The sequence below is a fragment of the Lethenteron reissneri genome, chromosome 58, assembly GCF_015708825.2.
Source record: "Lethenteron reissneri isolate LAM-NWPU_2019-01 chromosome 58, ASM1570882v1, whole genome shotgun sequence".
Lineage (NCBI taxonomy): Eukaryota > Metazoa > Chordata > Hyperoartia > Petromyzontiformes > Petromyzontidae > Lethenteron > Lethenteron reissneri.
In genome coordinates this window covers 7,259,911-7,282,435 of record NC_083836.1, presented here as the reverse complement: position 1 = coordinate 7,282,435, position 22,525 = coordinate 7,259,911, and the positions used below count along the sequence as shown (strand labels likewise).

The window sequence follows — 22,525 nt, the reverse complement described above, 5'->3', positions numbered from 1 at the left end:
GACCTCCTGTATACCTGGCGAGGGAGTTAACATCTGGCCACCGCAAGTGCCCAAAGGGGTAGTTGGTGTGGCCAGGCCAGCCACCTTTTTCTCCCCTGTGATCATGTTCACAGAGTGCACCTGGTACTTGTTTTAAGCCTCGTCAGTCCTAGGGAAGGCCCAAAACAGGTTGGGGTACCATTTGGTATTTGATGTTAGCCATAACTGGTTATTAAACCCAAGTCCCTGGAGATGCGGCGTAGCGAGCTAACCATTGTGTTCATTTAAGAATGAATTGACTCATGGACAGGTGGAAGTACTCCTGTGATACAGACGCCATTTATGATCGGACACCAAATGCAGGTCCCACAAATCGTTGCATCGCCAGCTAACCTTTGTGCTACCACTCGTCACACACAAAATCAAAGACAAAGATCCCCCAAATAGCCTTAACAGACTGTTGGGACAAGTGCAGTTAGCGAGCAGCACCTATTGAGGCCGGCACGGCACACGAGGGGATGGGTGGCCAACACCACGCTTGTCCGCCTTTGTCTTCGCCAGTGGTGATGTTTACACATGATGTTTATACATCACACCGAGTACTCATTTGCCGCTGAGTCGACCTAGGGGAGGCCCATGACCGGTTCGGATAATTGATCACTGGTGTTGGCCGCGAGCGCGAATCGAATTCAGGGCACTGGGTTCGTAGTGCAGCGCGCTCACCGCTACACCACCACTCCCCTACTCGCCACACACACACACGTGCACATACGCATAGAGAAGCTTCAATGTTCAGGTTTCAATTAAAAGCCAAATTCAAACATGAGAGCATCGCCACGATTAAACGAACACACGGCGAAATCACCTGCTCCAGAATGGCCCGGCATTTCTTCTGCTCGTCTGCGAATGTGCGGAAGTGATCTTCCAGCGGAGCCGATTTTAGTGGGTTGCGAATGGACCTGCAGACAGTCGAGCATGACAGTGGAGCAAAATATGATGAATGAACAAATCAGTAATGCCACATGCGATGTAGTTTACTTGTGTGAAATAAATACTGTATACTGCACATGTGATATATGTTGTGTTTGTATATTTGAGGGGTATGACGCATATTGGGGATAGTGTGTAGTGTATATGTAGTGTGTACATGTTCTGTATTTGGGGAATGTGATGCGTGTTGTCCACGACCAAATCACCCACAATGCACACAATCTTGTCAGATCTCAGAAGCTAACCCTGATATTGAGCCTGGATGGTGCTTGAATGGGTCACGATCTTGTACAAAACCGGTTGTTATAGGCTGGGAAGCTAAGTGGCAGGCAGCAGTGCAGAAAATTCCATTGTTGGACTTTACATCTATGCTTCCCATCTTCGCCAACCCACACTGACCAGTGTGGTGATGTGGCCAAATAACCTCCATGACCAGTACGGTGGGGAGAGGCCCTCATGCAGCAGTGGATTGAGAAAAGAGCTGTGCACGTGTGCGACTGTTGAGTTGAATGTGTTGTGTCCATTGTATTTCACGTGTGTGTCTTGTAAATTATGTATGTATACCAGTGCAATTCCTGCAGGAATTGTATTTGAATTCCACAAATCCAATGTGGGCATATCATGCAATGATGGCAATCTATGAGCGAATACCATGTGACATCGTCATTCACTTGAATGAAATTCAAGCGTGGTTAGAGCGCCATCTAGTGGCATGCTCATTCATTTAAATAGAGGAATGTGATTTTTGACAGCCGAGCCAATGTCCATAGAAAACACGCTAATTTAAACCAGGAGTCCTGGCTTCCATGAAAGAAATAAAATTATTATTTTGATTTCATCCACTACTAAATTGCACGTTTTGGCGATTCCTCATATCAAATGGCAACACTTTGACAATGACAATAATCTCATTAGGAATAACAACCAAATGGTACACTTACATTGTGACACTGGGCCACTTATGTCAAGCCCGTCTGTCGAACCAGACAAGGCAATAAACGTCAGTTCTCTGTCACAGCTCCAGTCGTCTGGAATTTACTTGCTCCCTCACTGCGCACATCGGCGTCGACCTTTTGTCAGCATCTGAACACTTTTCTCCCTCTTTAATCTCAAATGCCTGTGAATGTCCTATTTTTAACCCTTTCCCATTCTGAGATGTCTGCAAGTTGCAGGGAGGTGGGGTCCCGTTCAAAGCTGAATCTCGGAATGCGCAAGCGGTTAGCGATACAGTAATCCCTCGCCACTTCGCGGTTCAAGTTTCGCGGCCTCAGTGCATCGCGGATTTTTCGAACTGATTCAAAGGCCTCATTATACCTGTGCAGTAACACCACCATCATCATCATTCATCATCACATTCATCGAACTGCACAGGTCTGTCATCATCGTCATTGTCATCGTCATTGTCATCGTCGTCGTCGTCATTACTGGAGTCAAGTCTCAAGATACTACTGTCATTGGTGAGTGTAGAACACCATAATACGTATCGTATGAGAGAGAGAGAGTGAATGTATAATATTAAGGTTTTATAATTAAATAGATTTAAGTAAAATATATATAAAGTATAAATATACATATTTTAAACATTCTGGTACCCACACACACATATACGGAAATTCCTAGAGGACCAATCCTATTTCGCGGATTTTCACCTATCACGAGGGGTTCCGGTCCCCATTAACCGCGATAAACGAGGGATCACTGTAATTTTATTTGGAGAGGCATAGTAGCACTGTTGTTTTTAAGAGACATTGTACTCACCGCAGAGAACTGTAGTGGCACAACCGTACACTATGATAGGCGGCGCCAAACTGTGCCACATGCATGCCCTCTTGCATTGTCTTGTGGGAGCCTCGGTACCGATCTTAAAGTTACCGATCTTAAAGTTACCCATCTTAAAGTTACCGATCTTAAAGTTATTTTATTCTATTCCTGATAACGTACGTTTATGTCATCAGCATGGGAAGAAAAATTGAGTTAAGTTAAAATCACGCACATTACACATTTTATGAATGGATGCACTGTGTGCAAGTGGCCGGGCGAGCGGGTAAGTGTGTGCAGCGTGCGTGCAGCACTCACGACGCGATGACCTCCAAAGCGTGGACCTTGTCCTTGCTGAACGTGAAGCCGCCCAAGATTGAGACGGCAGCATTCGTGGAGAGAGCGAAACATCTTCTGCAGAAACGCAACCGCGCATTGGCAGGTCAGCAAAGGAGAAACACCAAAGGGGTTGGGATGAAGAACATAACTAAGAAATAACAGCATCATAAACAACACTGCTTGGCAAACTAAACAGGACAATAAGCTGACAATGCACTATATTAATGTAAAAGTTCAAATAACTCCACACGCTCCAATGAGCATTAGGCATCCATAAGAGGTTTTGGGTTAGATCGCGTATATATATATGCGTCGTTAAAACCCACCACCACCCGACACAGCCAACTAGTAAGGGTTGTCACATAAACAGAACATGCCAATTCGTCACTAGTACAGCACACCGGTGTGTTGGAGAGCCAAGCCACAACATTTACAAACTGAGGCAGTGAGCATCTCCACTGCCAACCCTGAGTCAAGAAATGTCACATCCCTGTTAAGAGGGACAGTATACAAAAAACGTTATACAAAATGAATCAACGGTACATGAAATATACATTAGTCTATCATAAACACTTACTTTTTTCCCCACAGTTCATTGTCATTTTAATAATAAGGTTAAATGCAGAATCTGGTGAAGCTGGAGTTATGCTGTGTAACAAAAATAATACCTGCTGTAAAATGCGCAGTGCTTTCAGTTGACATTCCGCACCGGGGAAGCTTTTGAGAAGTCGAACAACCTGCAGGAAAAATAGAGCGAGTCAAGTTATTGAGTGATTGGGTTAGTGGCTGCGAGTGCAGATGTAAATGGGCGAGTGGATAAGCGGATACCGCATCACATGAATTGAACTTCCAGATTGTTTAGTAACGCTTTTATGGATCGATATAATTTAAATAAAATGCCACTGAGCGTTACATCAAGTCCCTTAGCAAAAGCGCAACTCATTCAAAACATGCAATCTCACCCATGTCATTAAAAAAAAACATTATTTTCGTGAGAGATTGGGCCATAAGCATGGTGAGTTTGCCATAAAATTAAACTGCCTTGGTACATAGATGCCAGTGGGCAGTTAACTTTTTAATCAATAAAAAACTTAATTGCCTAAAATCCCGCTGTAAATCCACGACTAGTCGAATACAAATCTGGCCATTTGAATGAGTTATGTCTCCTAGTGCACAACGGAAACCGTGTGTGTTTGTTCCATCTGTGTTTCCTTTATTCTTGTCAATCACCTACCTGCTCTCCGGAAAAAAATCCCTGCACGCACGCCACAGCCTTCAGCTTGTGCTCCGCTAAAACCCCCTGTGGGCAAGAAGAGAGAGAGAGAGAAAGCAAGCAACCGCAGACTTTGTTGACATGCGAGCAGCAATGTTGATTTTCGCGGTTGTACTCTATATCTCTCCAATGTGTTTTTGGAACTGTTAATGTGCGTTGCGCAGTATGACGTCCGATGTTTGGAGCCATATTCCGCGAGCTTCTTCGGGAAGCTTGATGTGTGACGTTTCGCTCGGATATCATGCAGAACACTCGAAAACGCATCTCCAAACTGCATGCGACTGGGCAATATGAAGACAACTGATGATTGAGTAAAACTTCCTTATGCAAATAAACATGCACCAAATTAGTTATCGATTATTTCAAATAAAGGAGCATTACGTATTGATTTCCTTTACGGATATAGAGCAGAAGAAGCGCAATGGATGATGCCGACGATAAAAAAAACGAGATCGACTTGAGATTGATAAGCGAGGCAGTACAGACGAATGAGTAAAAGAAAAGAGTACAGTTTCGATACACAAGGCAGACTGCACACAAACGTCACATTATACAGAAGCACAATAAAGTCACGTTGAAACAGAAATCACAAAGGGGCCGTCCATAAATGACGTCACGCGATTTTGGAACATTTTGACCCCCCCCCTCGTCACACGGCGTCACAAAAAGTCAGACCCCCCCTCCTCAAATGTGACGTCACAAAGCTCTGCCCCCTCCCCCCCCAAAAAAAAATTAAACATGCTTCAAATCGCTTTAAACTATTGTCATTGTAGTGCGTATTTAATGTGGCGCTGCACTCTGATGTTGTAGGAGAAAACATTTATTAAAAAGTATATTTAATTAAGTAGAACGTGTTGTCTATATTTATTTAAAGTTGCGCATTTTGATGTGACGTCACATTGCTCACCCCCCCCCCCCTCGTCACACATCGTCACAAATGTCTGACCCCACCCCCCCCCAGGTGCGTGACGTCATTTATGGACGGCCCCAAAGCAGATATGACAAGACACCACGAAGACAAAACAGTACATACTACATAGAGCAATTTGAACACAGTACAGACCAGTGCAACTGGGAATATACAAGCACAGTCATCACCATCAATAAGCTATTGTTTATCCACTGCTGGATGAATGCTTCCCCACGCAGTCGCCATCCCTCGCGATCCGGAGGTGCTGGGTAGATGGAAGTGGATCAAAGTCAAGTCGTACAACAGTTCATTGTTGCTGCATTGCCCCCAAACGTATACAGGGTGCTCCAGATTTCTTGTGACCCCCAATTCATTCTCTAAAACTTACACATTTTTTAAAAGTTTATTTAAAACATAAATCAATATGCAAATGAAAAACTATGTGTCGGGGTCAATTAATTGGGGGGTCACAACATATTTAGACCACCATGTACATCAACTTGGTTTATCCACCTTACTGTGGATAAGCCAGTGCGCCTTAAGCTGGCTTAATGAGCACATCATCATCTACAGGGCGGTCCAGATGTCTTGTGACCCCCAATTAATTTTCTAAAACTGATTTTAAAAGAAAGTTTATTTAAAACATAAATTAATATGCAAATGATTGAAAAACTATGTTCGGGGTCAATTAATTGGGGGGGGGTCACAACATATTTAGACCACCATGTACATCAACTCGGTGTATCCACCTTACTGTGGATAAGCCAGTGCGCCTTAAGCTGGCTTAATGAGCACATCATCATCTACAGGGCGGTCCAGATGTCTTGTGACCCCCAATTAATTCTCTAAAACGGATTTTTTTTTAAAAGTTTATTTGATACATTAATTAATATGCAAATGATTGAAAAACTATGTTTGGGGTCAATTAATTGGGGGGGGGGGGTTCACAACATATTTAGACCACAATGTACATCAACTCGGTTTATCCACCTTACTGTGGATAAGCCAGTGCGCCTTAAGCTGGCTTAATGAGCACAACACGTACAAGCCAGTGATCATCATCCACAGGGCGGTCCAGATGTCTTGTGACCCCCAATAAGTCTCTAAAACGTAACATTTGTTGAGTACGGTTTCTATAAAACAGGAATGACTATGCAAAGGTCAAGTAATTGGGTGTCACGGGCCATCTTGACCCCTCTGTACATCACTCGGTTGATCAACATAAGTGTGGCTTAGCAAGTGCCTTAAGCTGGCTCAATGAGCACAACATGTACAGTGGTAGTGATCAAAGCATGGTCAATTGTCAGCGATCATCATCAACAACAACAACAACAACGCAAGCTGTGCTGTTGATAATTGAACAGCTTGGTAGGAAGGAACAACAACAACAACACAATGTGATTAAGTCGTCACGTCCCCCCCCTCGGCCGACGTGGTGGTTACATGTCGTGGCTGTCACCAAGTTGTTACGAGTTCGCTGTCGGAGATGGGAGCGATGAAATACCAGGTGCTGTGGTGGATTATAAACAAGTTGATTGCGAGAGAAGGCAGCAGTGGATAGACCCTGACGATGGTGAAAGGATAGTAGCAGCAGCAGCACACGAACATAGGTTTCCTTGCCTTTTTCACTTCGTCCAGGACGACCTCGTACTTAGTGGAATCCATCGCTTGGGTGGCTTTTAAAGCTTATTAGACATTACAACACTGCGTGTTTTAGAAGACTGTTAACAATGTCCACTCGGGGGGAACGATTACACAAAACCCCACCTCAGGTTTTTAATGCCAAAAGCCACGCTCGCATCACGCGGCAAACGCCGAACGTGAACATATCCCCGACGGGTGCGGATATAACGCCACTTTAACAACTGTGCAAACCTCTTCTTCTTGTTGTTGTTGACGTTGTTGTTGCGACTAAAGCAAGGACCGCGCGATTCGCGAGCGGGACCGAGAGGGCTTTCAAACGACGCGAGACAGAAGCGCGTGGAAGAGGCGGCTCGCGAACGAGTGGAGATGAGGCCCGCGGCGGCCATGTTTGTCAGGGACAGTCGTTCAACCCCCGCCCCTCCTTTTAACGCCCCCCCCCCTTTCTAATCCCCTTTCCTACCCCCCCCTTTCCTACCCCCCCTTTTTCCTAACCCCCCTTTTCTCACCGCCCCCCTTTTCTAATCCCCCCTTTTCTACCCCCCCTTTTTCTACCCCCCCCCTTTTCTACCCCCCCCCTTTTTCTACCCCCCCCTTTTTCTACCCCTCCTTTTTCTACCCCCTCCCTTTTTCTCCCCCCCCCTTTTCTAACCCCCCCTTTTTCTACCCCCCCCCCTTTTTCTACCCCCCCCTTTTCTACCCCCCCTTTTTCTCCCCCCCCCCTTTTTCTCCCCCCCCCCCTTTTCTACCCCCCCTTTTTCTACCTCCCCCCCTTTTTCTACAACCCCCTTTTTCTACCCCCCCTCCCTTTTTCTACCCCCCCTTTTTCTACCCCCTCCCTTTTTCTACCCCCTCCCTTTTTCTACCCCCCCCCCTTTCTCCCCCCCCCTTTTCTCCCCCCCCCCCTTTTCTCCCCCCCCCCTTTTCTCCCCCCCCCCCTTTTCTCCCCCCCCCCTTTTTCCTCCCCCCCCCTTTTTCTCTCCCCCCCCTCTCCCCCCCCCTTTTTCTCCCCCCCCCCTTTTTCTTTCCCCCCCTTTTCTCCCCCCCCCATTTTTCTACCCCCCCTTTTCTACCCCCCCCCTTTTTATACCCCCCCCCTTTTTATACCCCCCCCCCCTTTTTATACCCCCCCATTTTCTACCCCCCCCCTTTTTCTACCGACCCCATTCCCCCCCCCACCCCTTCCCTCTCCTACCCCCCCTACCCCCCGTTCCCCCCGTTCCCCCCCTTCCCCCCCCCCATGTTCTAACCCCCGTAACTGCAAGTTGGCCGTGACGTCGCCCGCTCGGAGGGGGGCGGGGCGGTGAATCGCCCCCCCCCCCTCGCGTTTAGCCGTTCCCCTCACCTAAGATGGCCGACCGAGGCCCGTGTTAAAGCTTCGCATCGTTAACGTTAACGTGAGCGTCGCGTTACGTTTAGTATTTGACACTTTCCCTCAAGGTATGTTTTTATTGTTAACGGCGCTGTTGAAATAAACAACGACGAGCCGCCACTTGTTCGTAAGTTCTCAGGGCGTCGTGCGATTCCATTGCTAAAAGCGGGCACTTTAATTCATTATTTGCCTTCATTTAACAAGGAAGTGAGTGAGGTTCGATTTAAAGCTTTCGTGACTGCAGTGATTCGTATTCTTGGTTCTTTCGGTAAAGTTTTTCACACCTCACGATGATTGCTTGTGTCGCAATCGAAACGTCGTGAGAATTTTATTGTTTTATTTTTAATATTTTATTATTTACCTTCTACGTGACTTTACCGAAAGAACCAAGTGAGTGAGTGTCTGTTATACGTCTTGGCACTATTAAGGTATTGGATGTCTTTAATGTTCATCAGTGCATTGTAACATCACCTCGTGAACAAAACTTAATTGTCTTGTTAAGCAACATTTCTTGTTAAGCAACATTTCGATTTGTTGATAGCTCTATCGGATTTCATCGCTTGACGCCGCCTGATGGTTCTGCACAATTCCTTAAGGTCTCGTTGCAATGTATTGTTTACGTTTTTTAATTTAATTTGCTATTGTTGTGCTCATGTACCACGCATCTTTCGTATTAAATTTGCGTTGTACAGAGAACTTCTTTCACGCCGTACGTAGCCAATCGGTAGGTTGCCGGGGCAAGGACAGCAAAACTAAACTGTTCTGAACGGGATCATCAATGCCGCAGATCTAAACAAACCTTAAACTTTTTGACGTGATTAAGTGATACATCTGCAATGTGTATGCAACTGTGGACAACAAATCCTTGACGTGAGGGCGTGTGAATGGAATTGTGTGTTGTGTGGGATGTAGGGAATGTCAAGATTATTCGACTTAAAAACGTAGCTTTGGCTTTGCTGGCCAATGCAATGACCCCCGTGTTTGTTTTTGTGTTTATGCCACGTATGTTTTGTTGTTTCTAGATTTGAAGTTTTTGTTGACTGCAAGGAATCCATATTCTTAATTATGGAGCTTTTTTGTTGCTATCTCTTTTTTGCCTGATGATTGCTTGTGTTGCAATCTAAACGTCGTAATATGCTTTTATTTTAATTTATTATTTTATCTTTAGACGTGACTTAACCGAAAGAACCAAAGAAGGAATCCATATTCTTTGCTTCTTTCGGTAAAGTCACGTAGGTGATAAAATAAATAAATAAGTTAAATCACGACGTTTCGATTGCAACACAAGCAATCATCATCAGGTGTGACAACCACAACAATACATTTTACTGGTAGGAACCTCCTGGTTCCACCAGCCCACGGGGGATTATTGTGTCCGTCGTGCAGGGAGGGTGGGAAGGGGCTGGGTGGGGTGGGGCTGGGTGGGGAGGGTAGGGCTGGGTGGGGAGAGGCTGGTCACCCCGTGGTGCCCTTATAAAACTCAACGTTTAACCTACTCACACCGGCTTGTGCCAGCCCTCACAGTCGGGCATTTTTGCGGAATACACCACGCCGCTGTTGACCCTGGCCATTGACCGAGCAACCCAACGTTCCTACCAGCTTCCCCCTGCAGGAATGTGTTCAATAACCCTGCCAGCCACCCACAGGCCCAACTCCGTTATCGCATGCTGGTGTACACACGTGCATTGATGTACCGCACAGCACATAAGGCCTTTCACAAAACCACACTTTACTCCCTTGTTGCACGAGGAAATCATTAAAAGAGTGGTCCATTCCTAATGTGCCACACAGCCTTCTTGGCTCCAAAGATCCGTCGCTCCACCATTGGTGGCCCTTCTAAATTTGGGGGGAGTAATGTATGAAATGTGGCATTGTCTACGTAGAATTATCAAATGTGTGATGTGTATGCATTTTGTACCGACAGCCAGAAGCCATGAGAAAATGTATGACTCTGACAATGAGTCTCACCCTCGTGGGAATCCTCGTCGTGTTGAAGGTAATAATCTACAGCCTCAGCCATCACCACTGTTGACTGCCCATTTCCTTCACAAAGATGAACATGAATCCATTTTGTGAACATGTAATGCACGCCAACACTAGCACTGCATACACACGTGGTCCACGAGAACTTTCCAGTAGTTTCAATGAATCTGTTCTACTCTCTTAAAAACGTGCTGCTGAATGAGGGCCTTTCCATGCCTTGTCGAGTGTTATTTCACCACACTTCACGTTTATCGGTGCTGGTTGGTGAAGGTGGGAAGAGCGTAGATGTGGAGGCGTATACATCCATTCCAAGTATGGACTTTGTTGCACTGCCCCCTGCTGCCGACCACAAATCACATGGTTATTATGTTTGTTTTCCCAGGAAAGGCTCACAGACTCTCAAGACTTGCTTTTGGCAGGGTTCTGCCAAGTTTTTGCAGAAGGGAGCAAAAGTTGCTGTGTGTAATACCAATTAAGAAATATGGCCGTAATTTTTCGTCATTGGGAAGTCTGGCAGAAACCATTTACTGGATGTTTTTTCGGCTATGAGAAGAAACCAGAAAACCCAGAGGAAATTTATGTAGAACATGGGGAGAACATACTAACTCCACACAGAAAGGTGCCCGAGTCGGAAATCAAACTCAGGATCTCCTTGCAACTGTTAACACTGTGCCACCCTGTATTGCAATGCAGAATCTGCCCGATGTCATCATTATTTGAAAACCAAGCATGGGTTAGTTTGGATAGTGCTTGGATTTCTGACCAGCTTACACGAAAGTTATAGGCACCAGTAGATACATTACACAGAGCTAAGATGAGGACAGAGCAGTTCCTGAATGCAGCATGTTTGTGCCATTTCCCTGAAATGTCAATACTACATATAGCACTAAATGATCATCATCCTTCCATGTGTGATAACATTAATTCCTCTTTTATTGCTTCATCAATTAAAATGTATCCTTATGGTCATGATGCGCAAGTAGCGATTATTGTGCTTGAGAATCAGACTCAGTTGGTACATATATATTAACCATTGGAATAGCATTTTTAGAGGGCACCGGAAAGCCAATTTAAAGTGTATTTTTTTCTTCAATTATGAAATGCTAAAACTTTCATTTGACAGCCGGGCACACAAAATGAACGTTGACCTGCAAGATCAGAGATGTGTGTTTTTTGGGTTGCCTCTATCCAGTGGGATTCTAAATTGGTACGCCACAGTCGATCGGCAGGTCATGTGTGGGCATACCAAGATATCTGGCCTGCGTGGAAGAACAGCAAACTATGTTCTAAAGAAGTACAGTATACGTCGTTAATTATTTCCAGAAGGTAGGACTTATACCGAAAATGACGTATACCAAACGATTTTTAAATCCTTTATATTAAGTTCACTTGCTTGCTTGCGCGCTTACGACCGTGCAAATCTTTCGGTCGTTTTTTAACCCACTTCCCGTGATCCAATCGAGCTGACATTTTGCACACAGACTCGTTGTGCGTGACAATTTATTTTCGTGGAAATTTTTTTTTTTTTTCCAAAATTTTACACTTTTTAGGAAAAAATAAATTATATTCAATTACCAATTGCTTAATGGTGGCAGGCAATCATCTGACCCATATGTGGCAGCCATCTCAAGCCAGAGGACGAGAGGACTCTAGCCGCCACGCATATTAAGGATTTATAGTGAAAAACTTTGTTTTGACGGGTAAAATTTTTTCCCATAAGAAATAAAGGGAAAGGAAATAATCCGTTCCAGAGTATAAGAAATGATATTTTATATGGCATATTATACATTAATGGGGTTGTATAACATACTTTAGACACTACTTATTACTAAAATGCATACATCATTTAAAATAAATGCATAAATAAATTAAAATAAATATAAATAAATTGAAATAAAATACAATTTAACATCACTTTACCTTGCTGAGAGGAGTTTGTTAGCCTACGAGGATGGTGGTGAGGAAGGGGAGGAGTCGTGAACGGCGTATACGCGGGTACGCGGTGACCCATCCCGACTAATACAAGTTCTAGCAAGCACGTCGTACCCCAAGCAAGACGTCGTATCCCAAGACATTTTTTTCTCGTCAAAACACGACGTATACCAAATTCGACGTATTCCAAAACGGTCGTATACTGAGGTATGACTGTACTCTAGAATTCTTTGTAGTGGATGCTGTTTTATCATCGGTCGCATGAGTAATCAATTGCAGGTTGACATCTTTACCCAGTACATTCCCTTAGCATGGTCACAACTGTTGGCTGTCCTGTCCTTTGTAGATGTCACTTCTGCTGAGGCACCGGGAGGCCTGGTCATATCATCTCAGTGGCGAGGGCTTCCTCTACAAGCTTGACCCCACGTGGCCACACTATCCGGAGCACTTCAGCGGGCAGGTGTTTGCTACAGCGGTGGATGGCGCCACTGGACGGGTGTATGTCGCGCAGGTAAGTGGATAAAATCATTCGGGCTACCCACGATATAGTAGGCAGCGAAAACACAACAATGTGGCAGTGGGGAACGCAGTTGGCACATCTGCCTGTCATCTCAGTCCACCAATACAGAATACTGCAAGATCTGACCATGTCTGTCCAGTTCTTGCTGAGCTGCATTGGGCTTCCGGTTACTGAACGAACACGTTATAAGATCGCTCTCATTTAACACAAAGTGCTGGGCACAAATTAACCACAATACCTTGTTGATCTCGTCAAGGAGCATAAACCATCACGTAAACTCTGGCCATCCTCGCAGCGGAATTTGGCTAACCATCCAACAAATGCGGTCACAGCATCTGACACTTTCAGATCACTTCTGCAATTGGTCTAGAACTCTCTTCCGATATGAGGAAGCCATTGGAGCTATGCACTTTTAAATATAGATTTAACACTAATTTTTGTGTTTAGTTGTCCTTTCCTCACACCTCCGATTTGCACAGTTGGCTACCTATGGTGCGAAAGAAATTAAACATACATACACACCTGGGGCCTGTCCAATGGACCTCTTGCCAACAAGCCATTGGTGCTTCATGTTACAACAAATTAATATTTACGTTGCGCTAACTCAAAACGCTATACAGTCAAATGTTGCATATCCATATACGCTGGAGACTTGAGGTTTAGGCGAATGTGAAAAAGTTGTACATGTGAACATTATAGAAAATCACAGTTGCATCCTGCTCAAATAAGTTCACGGATAAATAAAACCCAAACTGCTCTGAACTTGAAGCCATGCTCCACTGTATTTTATAAGTTAACATATGTATGCAAGCATTAACTGCGTGTGAAAATGTCAGATTTGTGGACGTCTATAGGAAATGAGTTCCATGTGCACAAATACTGCACTGGGTGTGGGCAGTTAATTGTTCATGGCAGATAAGTCACAGATATGGAACATTGCTATACAAGCGCTCTTTGTATTTTCGCATGTTTGTGTGTAGAGGGGAGACAACGTGCCAAAAATGCTGGTGTTCTCAGAGTCTGGGTCATTCCTTGGGTCCTGGAACTCGTCGGCCCTTGAGATGCCCCACGGCATCTTCTTCCTGCAATCTGCGAACAACTCCAATATCTGGGTCACAGACGTCGGCACGGGTAGCACACCCCATCACCATTCATAATTGCCCGGTCAGCAAACTTAACGAGCTCAAATGAGAGGGCATGTCTAATTCATTCTTACTGTGATAATGAACCTGTATAATGTATAAATGTGTCATTAAAACCTGCCACCACCCGACACAGCCAACTAGTAAGGGTTGTCACGTAAACAGAACATGCCAATTCGTCACTTGTACAGCACACAAGTGTGTTGTAGAGCCAAGCCACAATATTTACAAACTGAGTACGACGTTCCACCAGTAATTACAGCTAGCTTCATCAGGCAACAGCCAAATTTGTGGAGAAGTCTTACTGTTTTGTTCCTTATATACAGGGTTGCGATTTCCGCATGGAAAATGCGGAAGGAGGGTTCAAATTTTCCCGCATTTTTGCTAAAGTCAACCGCAAACGGTGGAAAGACTACTCCTATGACCGCGCGCTTTTAACAACACGTTAATGCGTTCTATTGGAAAGGATACATGCAAGGCCCAGCATCACGTAGGGCTTTGAGTTACTGATTGGAATGAATATATGATTTCCGCATTTCCGCACAAGAACCACATACTTTATTCAAATGCGGAGCCATGATTACGAGCACATGTACTTTCACTTCTTCGCATTCTTCCAGCGCTTCATGTCGTCTTCGGCGTGAAAGATGCTGAGTTTTGGCTTGTCGCGGGCGCAAACTATAAGCGCGTTCAACTGCTTGCACGAGAGGAGCAACCACTCCTCGGGCTTGATGTTGTTTTGCAGAGAGAAAGCCCTCTCACAGCCGACCGACCTGTGCGCCAAAGTTTTAATCGTTAGCAGTAAAGTGTATATATTCGCAGGAGGTATAAAGTAGCTACGACAGAGGCAAATGAGCATACGCTGGACGAGGATATTACCTGAGCGGAAACGCGTGTGTATCTGAGCGTATCGAAAACAGCGTGGGTATCTGAGCGCTTGGCCAAAATTACCAGTGGATTTCCCAACGCGCTGCAATCTGAGCGACGATGAATAGTTTTGCATATCGACAGAATATGAATAAAGAAAATGCTACAGTTTTTTGTTTTTCCTTTGTCGCTACGAGTACTGCGAGGGCTCCGAATGGCAGACGCTAGGAGACATCATGGGGCTGGGCAAAAGGGCGTGAGCACAGCGCCGGGGGTTGCGTCGATCCGGAAAGATGCAACCGTAGGGATTCCTATCGGCGACAAACATGTCAACGGTGGCGTCGTGTACTTGTGGCAAGTGTGCTTCATCGACGGCATCGACAAGTACTTCGACGCACAAGAGCTCGCGGCTCTCATTGATTTTTTCACAGTTCGTGCGCACCAACAACGCTGTCTGAATGCAGGAATCCATAGTTCATATATACATATCGTTTTTTCCAGAAGTCAGCAGAGCCAAATGGGCATACGCAAGATATGTGCGCCAACCGCGCGAGTACGGCACCGAGAAAGGCGGGAATCGAAGTCACGATTTGCGGAAGTCTTCACAGGAATCACCGCAAATTGCGGAAATTTGTGCGGAAGAGGGTCACAGAAACTACCGCAAAATGCGGTCGAAAACAGCATGTTTGCGGAAATTGGTGCGGAAATCGCAACCCTGCTTATATAGAGGCGTAGATGTGTTGACCACCCTTCTTGCGCTCTTTGAATTTTTGCATCTTTTGAGGAACGCCAGTGAAGACAATTCGGAGTTTCTCCAGTTTTCTAGTTTGAAGAAAAGTATCCTCCCCATTGAGGTTAGTCAGTTTAACACGTAGGCTTTCGCGACCAATATCATCCATAAGAGGTTTTTGGATTCTTCCATCCACCGAACAGCCTCGAATCTCGCTCGAGGCTTGCCTTATATCCTCTATTCCCCACTGCGCCCGCTCCTCCCTCCGTCGCCACTCCCCTCGGCCCATCCGGTCAATTCCAGTTCCCTAGCATCTGTTTGCCGCGGGGTGACTTGTCCTCCACTGCCCATATACCTCACCCCGGCCCGTCACGTGCCCCTATACCTCACCCCAGCCCGTCACGTGCATGGTACTGTACCCTGCTAGTTATCTCCACAACACACACACACACAGCGCAAAGCGCCGTAGTGATCCGAATAACGTCACTACATATGATACTGACATGAGACATCCCTATCTGGCTTGAGCCCAAGCAGGGCCAGGGGTGGGGCAAATTACGTTGTTGTTGCCTGTGACGTCACTACTCGAATACAGCTTCACCGCAGCATCTGCATGCGTCTCAACTTGTTCATTGCTTGTGACGTCAGCGGCGCGGCTCAGATTTTGCATTGGACAAACAACCTGGGCACTCATGAGGTGCGCCAGCCGAGCTCGGCACAGCCTCAGCACAACGCGGTTGTTGACCGCCACTGCCATGCGTGAATACGTTCATATCTAGTCCGGTCCCTGTCTTGACTGTCACTGCAACCCCTTTGCCGACAGGTGAATGGGGCCACTCGATAAAGAGGTTCTCCCCAGACGGGAACCTGCTTGAGGTGCTAGGCACGCCGGGCAAGGCTGGCGCCAGCTTCACGCCACTGCAGTTTGACCAGCCGGCAGAGGTGATTGTGGGGCCGCGAGGGGAGATGTACGTTGCTGATGGAGACGGTGGCCTTAACAACCGCGTCTTCAAGCTCCAATCTGGTGCGTCAGAGCTATTTTGTCCTTCTGTCGCTACCTCTCACTTTGCATTGAACCCTTTAATAGATTCTAGATTTGAAGTTTTCGTGACTGCAAGGATTCATACTCTTTGCTTTTTTCGGTAAAGTCACGTAGGTAAAAAATAAATAAACGAAAAAACAACTAAATTAAATCACGACATTTCGGAGGCAACACAAGCTTCCGTTTTCAGGTGGAACCGTTACAGCCAAATTCACTGTAATAAGTGAATTATTAATAATAAGTGCATTATTACAGTGAATTTGGCTGTAACGGTTCCACCTGAAGACGGAAGCTTGTGTTGCCTCCGAAACGTCGTGATTTAATTTAGTTGTTTTTTCATTTATTTATCCTTTAATAGATACCATTTTCAAGTCTCCTTAATGGAGACTGTCTTCAAGTGGAGACTCACTCAATTGACTGTACTGCCAGCTTACATTTAATTATATTTTTTCCCCTTGTTTTTCCTCCAAAATATACTACATTTTGTAACGTTATCTACGTCATGTTGCATTAAGGCAAATACATTTCCATTGGATATTACCAGATACATTTAATGTAACATCAATTTTGGAGAAAGCCCCTATAAGATGAGATTAAGGAACTACTTCTAAAGTAAATTTGTTAGGAATCTTACCCAGTAGGTGGAATGCCTTTCACATTCTATGTGTTTCTCGCATGGCAATCAAACCTATTTATTTAAATTATACTTAGTTGGTATATCCTAAGTTAACTGGAACACAAAGTTTAATTTAATGGTACTTTGTGAGTCAGGCTGAGACCATCACCACATTCCATTTGAGAACCCAGTTTAAGCCAAAGTGGCTGAAACCTGTCTGCCAATCCAATAAAGGCTGGAAGCCACTTAGTAACATTGCATTTGCTGAATTGCCTGCAGCTGCTGTCATTTGGATGGATCCCTGCTAATTTTAACTTTGATTACAATATGAAATACAATTGATTTTCTTTTTAGCTGTAAGCCTCCACTGCACTTGATCAGATTGGCACATGGTGACTCATTCTTTCCATTGACAGACCGGACCTTGGAGTGGGTGCACGGAGAAAAGGGGAGTGGAAAAGCCCAGTTTTACATCCCACACAGCTTGTGCCTCGACAGCTTTGGCAGGGTCAGTTTACCGATCAAGAAATTGGCGTCGGAATGCAAACCTGTTGCGCCTGAGAGTATCGAATATAATAGTACCAGCAACAGCAGAAACACGCGGATGTAAGAGATTAATGATAAGAAAATGTCTGCAGTGAATCTGTGAGAAGGCATGTCAAAACATGTTTGCAAGCGATTAAAATTGATTCCTACATGTACGATTCATGCATAAATTGGTACGTGTAAGAAATAATTATTTTGAATGTTAGCTAATAAGTGTATACAAATCATATGGTGTTAAAATGTTGCTGCCTTTGGCCATGTCACCCGGAGTGCTCCAGATCTCATCATATCTCAGAAGCCAACTCTGGATATTGAGCCTGGATAGTGCTTGAATGGGCAACCACCATGCACAAAACTGTCCATTTAAGTCTGCGGGGCTATGTGGAGGACATTAATGTTACTTTTTGGTTTTTTCGGTAAAGTCACGTAGGTAAAACACATGTTGTCTGTTAAAAACTCTAACAGATAAGTGAAATTCCTCCCCGTAGAGGGCATTAATTCTAGATTTGAAACCAAAGCGTACGAATCCTTGCAGTCACGAAAGCTTCAAATCTAGACATTGTTCTTTACATGTATGCTTCCGCGTCTCTGCTTCCTACCGTCACCAACTCGCAGACCAGTTTGATGATGTTCAAATAACTACAGTGACCCACATGGCATTGGAAGGACCTCATTCAGTTGTGTATTGATATGTTTACGTATACTAATGCAGGGAAACACTGTGCAAATGAGAATGATAAAAATTACAACTCACACTAAAAAGAATACACTCTTCAGTATAGAGTTGGGGCAATCATTTGATTAAGTCGATTATGCAACCAAAAATTTGAATAAATACGTTTCCAGTGGTCCGTTAATCGGCCCCTTGAAAAAAACAAATTCACGCCCAGCGTGATGCAGCTAAAAAAGGTAATTATGTTACCAAGTCCCACCCAATATCCCTTCCATAAATTCGTCTTTTTTCTCATGTATTTTCACATTATCAGATTAGTCGAATACATAATTATATTGCCCATCTCTACTTGAATAGAGTCACGACCCAAAATTTGTACATGTGCATTGAATCACAAGATAGTTTAATAGGTTGCATGCCTATTAGCGAGCATGAAATCCACTCAAGAGTTGTGCGTCTGGCGTTTGTACATCACAGCTGTGGGTGGCTGACAGGGGGAACAAGCGAATTCAAGTGTTCGACGCTGCCACTGGTGAATGGCTGGGAGAGTGGACTTCTTGCTTCACGGATGACGGCCCATATTCCGTCAGGTGAGGCTACATGGCCTGGTCCAGTGTGTTGCTGTGGTCAGAGCACTCGACTCAAATTTGAAATGTTGTAAGTTTAAATTCAATCAGGAATCAATCTAGCATATCGTGAACTTCACCATTGAGTAAGTTATATCTGATCACTGCTTCTTCAGGATTATGATTTTAGACACTTGCATGACTCGGCAACTGAAAACGTGTGACGTGACATCTCAACCATTACATTTCCCTACAGCAGGGAAATGTAATGGTTGAGATGTCCCCTGGGGGCAACCATCCCTGTGCAGCACTGGCCTGCCAGCAGTAGGGGGTTGATATTGCTGCATTGTTGTCGGTTAATTACTTTGCAGACCTCAATGCCTGCCTACTCTTTTTGAAATAACATTGCGGGATCTTTCACGTCCACTGTGAATATACCGGTCATGCTAACTACGGTGCCGTTGGGGTTCAGACCGCAAACCTCTGCAACAAGCGACAAATGTGCTACTGCTTGGCCATATCGCCACCCTAAGAAGTTAGCGGTGGCCATTCTATGGAGAGCCTGACCCCTGCCATGAAATGGTTTATGTGGCTAATGTTGTGGGTATACTATTGAACAAATTTCTCGAGTTTAACAATGCATTGGTTGCATCACGTTTTTATGCAAGTGTTTTAGTTGGCACTTGAGGCCACAAACCAGTCAGACGGATCTTAAGAGTCAAAAAAACTGTACAGCATTAAGAATCGATGTGGACACAGAGGGGGGAGAGAAGTCCTCCCCTTTGCCAATCATGAAATTAATCGCTCGCAGCCATGTTGAGATAAACAAACACTGCCTATGAAAAGGGAGGCACCAAGCATGGAACGCGAGGCCAAACATAATTAACCCTTTTTTCGTTCCGAGACATCTGCAAGTTGCAGATTGGGAGCTTCCCCCCGTTCACCGGTGAATCTTGGAACTCGCAATCGGCTCGGTGTTAATTTGATTTAGAGGCATAGCGCCGCAGTTTTTAAAAACATTGTACTCACCGCGGAGAACTGTAGCAACACGACCACACTTTATGATAGCTGGCGCCAAACCGTACCACACGTCCTCCTGCATGGCCTTGTCAGTCTCGGTACCGATAATGTTATTTTAGTTTAGTTTAGGGCTGCCATCGGAGGTCAGTGCTATCCGATTGCTTATTAGAGCGTGGAGGCACTGATACTAATAATGTTGGTTCTAGGATCCTGCTATCATAATTATATTTTTATTATGTATATCATGCCTCCTGCACAGTACATTTCTAGGCACCAGAACAAATTTTAAGTATTTGAGATAATTACTTAGGAAGGAAGTCATGGCAGACCAAATATGTTCAAAAACAATGCGATGCAGCCATTTACACAATGAGAATAAACAAAGTTTTAAAATATAAATGTGCTTAAGACTACTTTCTTTTTTGTTATCCAATTACAATCTGAAAGTTTTGTCTTTAATTCAGTCTTAAATATATGAATTGGTGGGTACATTTATTTTCCAGGTAAGATGTTCCACAACTTGGGTGCCAATGATATACCTGCTTGATGCTGTTCCTGATGATTATCAATGCCGATGCTGATTACAATGCCAACAGTAGTTGTGTGCGCATCTGTGTACATGTGCGAGACTGACCCAAGTCATGTGTGTGCATCTGTTTACATGTGTTAGATCAGGGGTCTGCAACCTGCAGCTCCAGAGCCATATGTGGCTCTTTAAGGACTGCTTCATGATGTTATTGAAGTGCATTGCAGCTCTTGAAATAAGTTGACCAAATTCGAATAAAATGCCTCATTTTGGTTGCCAACCCCCATGTTAGACTGACCCAGGTCATGTGCGCGCGTGTATGTGCATGTTTTAGACTGACCCAGGATGGGCAGTATCTGGTGGTGGCACAGCTCAACGTGGGGCGGCTGCTGCTGCTGCACATGCCGAGCGTGGGCCTACCGGGCACGTGCCGTGTTGCCGCCTCGCTGCAGATGGGCCCTGAGACGCGGCCACACCTTGTCTCAGTCAGCCCTGCCACGGGCGCCATCTACCTGGCGGAGATCGGCGCTGAACAGGCACAGAAGTTTGTTCCAATCCGGTGATGACTTCTGCCTTTGCGGATTCACTCCATTCACAAATCCACAGAGTCTCTATTTAGGCTGCAATTTCAGCACAGACTTAACAATGGTTACAATATGTGGATTTTAAATACGTCTATGGACAAAGCTCATGAAATCTTGGAGGCTGTTATTCATTGGGATGGTGGGTTGTAGAAATATTAGGTTTTGCTTTTCCTTAATTTCCTTAAAAAATTATGTATGTTGGGAAAAGGGAAAAGAATCTACCCTACATTCGTCCAATCTTTTTGTAAATGTTTTTTCCCCTGCACCTTAGGCACACAAAAATTAAGATAAACATTGAGTGAATTAATATTATTTTTATAATTTGGAGGTGCATTTCAAATCGTGGTTACAAAGACCACCAAGTTTCTCTGTAATAAGTGCACAATGCAACAGTCTCTGGTGCTCAAAAGCCTCGGTAACAAAGCAATGTACACATGGAATGTTAGAGGTAATGTACAAAAGGAAAGTTATGTGATAGTACAATAGGTATGCCAATGAGCTTATTTGCATTACTGTACCTCATCTTAATATATGTGCTGTATGAGAATAGGTTTTCCCCTTTTTTCTGGCAACGAAGCAGGTGTTAAGATGTTAAAACACCAAACTGAAACCTTTTACAAGGAATTATGTCTGCATTAACCACAATATTCGTGGTCAGAATGCAAACAAAAAACACTGATAATCAGAGTGATTCCTTGTAGAAGGTTTCAGTTTGGTGTTTTAACATCTTAACACCTATTTTGTTGCCAGAAGAAAGGGTAAAACCTATTCTCATATTTTGGTACTGACAAAGGAGGTCCCATTATACATGCTGTATTTAAAGCGCGAGGTGCAGTTAAAGATTTCAGATATAAGGGTGTCAAAGTAGTTAATTAAAGAATCATATCAAAGCGCTTCTGGAAAAAATCAGCTTTGCTAACTGCATGGCACGTGGGGCAAGTATAAGTGGCATCCGCATCCCACAGCAGCCAGGTTTACGCACCACCCACCCTTGGCTAGTCCATGTGTAGAGACGTGAATGTATTAAAACGTTCATTTGTAAGGTGAATTGGAGCTGCATTACAAATGCAAATAGCGTGTACATGTTTGTAAAATGTTGCAAAGTAGAATTGTAAAAAACGAAATACTCCATGAAATTTAAATTAAGTTCAATAAAATCTTGAAATTGCTCAACCGAGTGGAATTTCATGCTACATTTTGAATGTTTGCTGGCTGGATTCAGGTATTAGGATGAGGCAAGGAGAGATTTAGAGGCGGAAAAAGGCAAGCCAGGGAGAGCCGTGAGATAAACCTGCGGAGAGATAGGGGGAGGGAAGCGGGTGCGATGAGGTAGGAGGAACCAGGGGGAGAATTAAGACAGGAATGGAGACAAAAAGCCAGAAATTAGAATCGACAGATAGACGGACAAGGAGAAGGGGCAATAGAGACCCGGCTATTTCAGGATATAAAAAAATTTGGGGGAGGGACAGGTCACTTGTAAAGGATGTGTGGGTTGCTAGTGTAGTGAGTGACTTCC

The 22,525-nt window shown here is 44.6% G+C and overlaps 2 protein-coding genes across 7 annotated transcripts in view; one reads left to right on the top strand and one right to left on the bottom strand.

Moving 5' to 3' along the window:
* PROSER1 (proline and serine rich 1) overlaps positions 1-7,274 on the bottom strand; it is a 61,295-nt gene extending 54,021 nt beyond the window's left edge. Inside the window, 5 exon segments of the mRNA XM_061575374.1 lie at positions 845-938; positions 3,046-3,141; positions 3,724-3,803; positions 4,301-4,366; positions 6,870-7,274. Coding sequence (XP_061431358.1) covers positions 845-938; positions 3,046-3,141; positions 3,724-3,803; positions 4,301-4,366; positions 6,870-6,914 — 381 coding nt within the window. The 5' untranslated portion in view covers positions 6,915-7,274.
* A 974-nt stretch (positions 7,275-8,248) lies between these two features.
* NHLRC3 (NHL repeat containing 3) lies at positions 8,249-22,178 on the top strand. 6 transcript variants are annotated; one of them, XM_061575506.1, is made up of 8 exons: positions 8,249-8,389; positions 10,187-10,258; positions 12,524-12,688; positions 13,678-13,828; positions 16,260-16,460; positions 17,511-17,602; positions 18,791-18,903; positions 20,760-22,178. In XM_061575506.1, exons 2-8 carry the CDS (start codon positions 10,196-10,198, stop codon positions 20,986-20,988), a joined length of 1,014 nt encoding a protein of 337 aa, XP_061431490.1. In that variant the 5' UTR covers positions 8,249-8,389; positions 10,187-10,195; the 3' UTR covers positions 20,989-22,178. The 6 variants fall into 6 exon arrangements, with proteins under 6 accessions (XP_061431490.1, XP_061431492.1, XP_061431489.1 ...); XM_061575508.1 differs by having other exon boundaries at positions 8,266-8,330; XM_061575505.1 differs by lacking the exon at positions 8,249-8,389 and adding an exon at positions 8,445-8,652.
* The last annotated feature ends 347 nt before the right edge of the window (positions 22,179-22,525 follow it).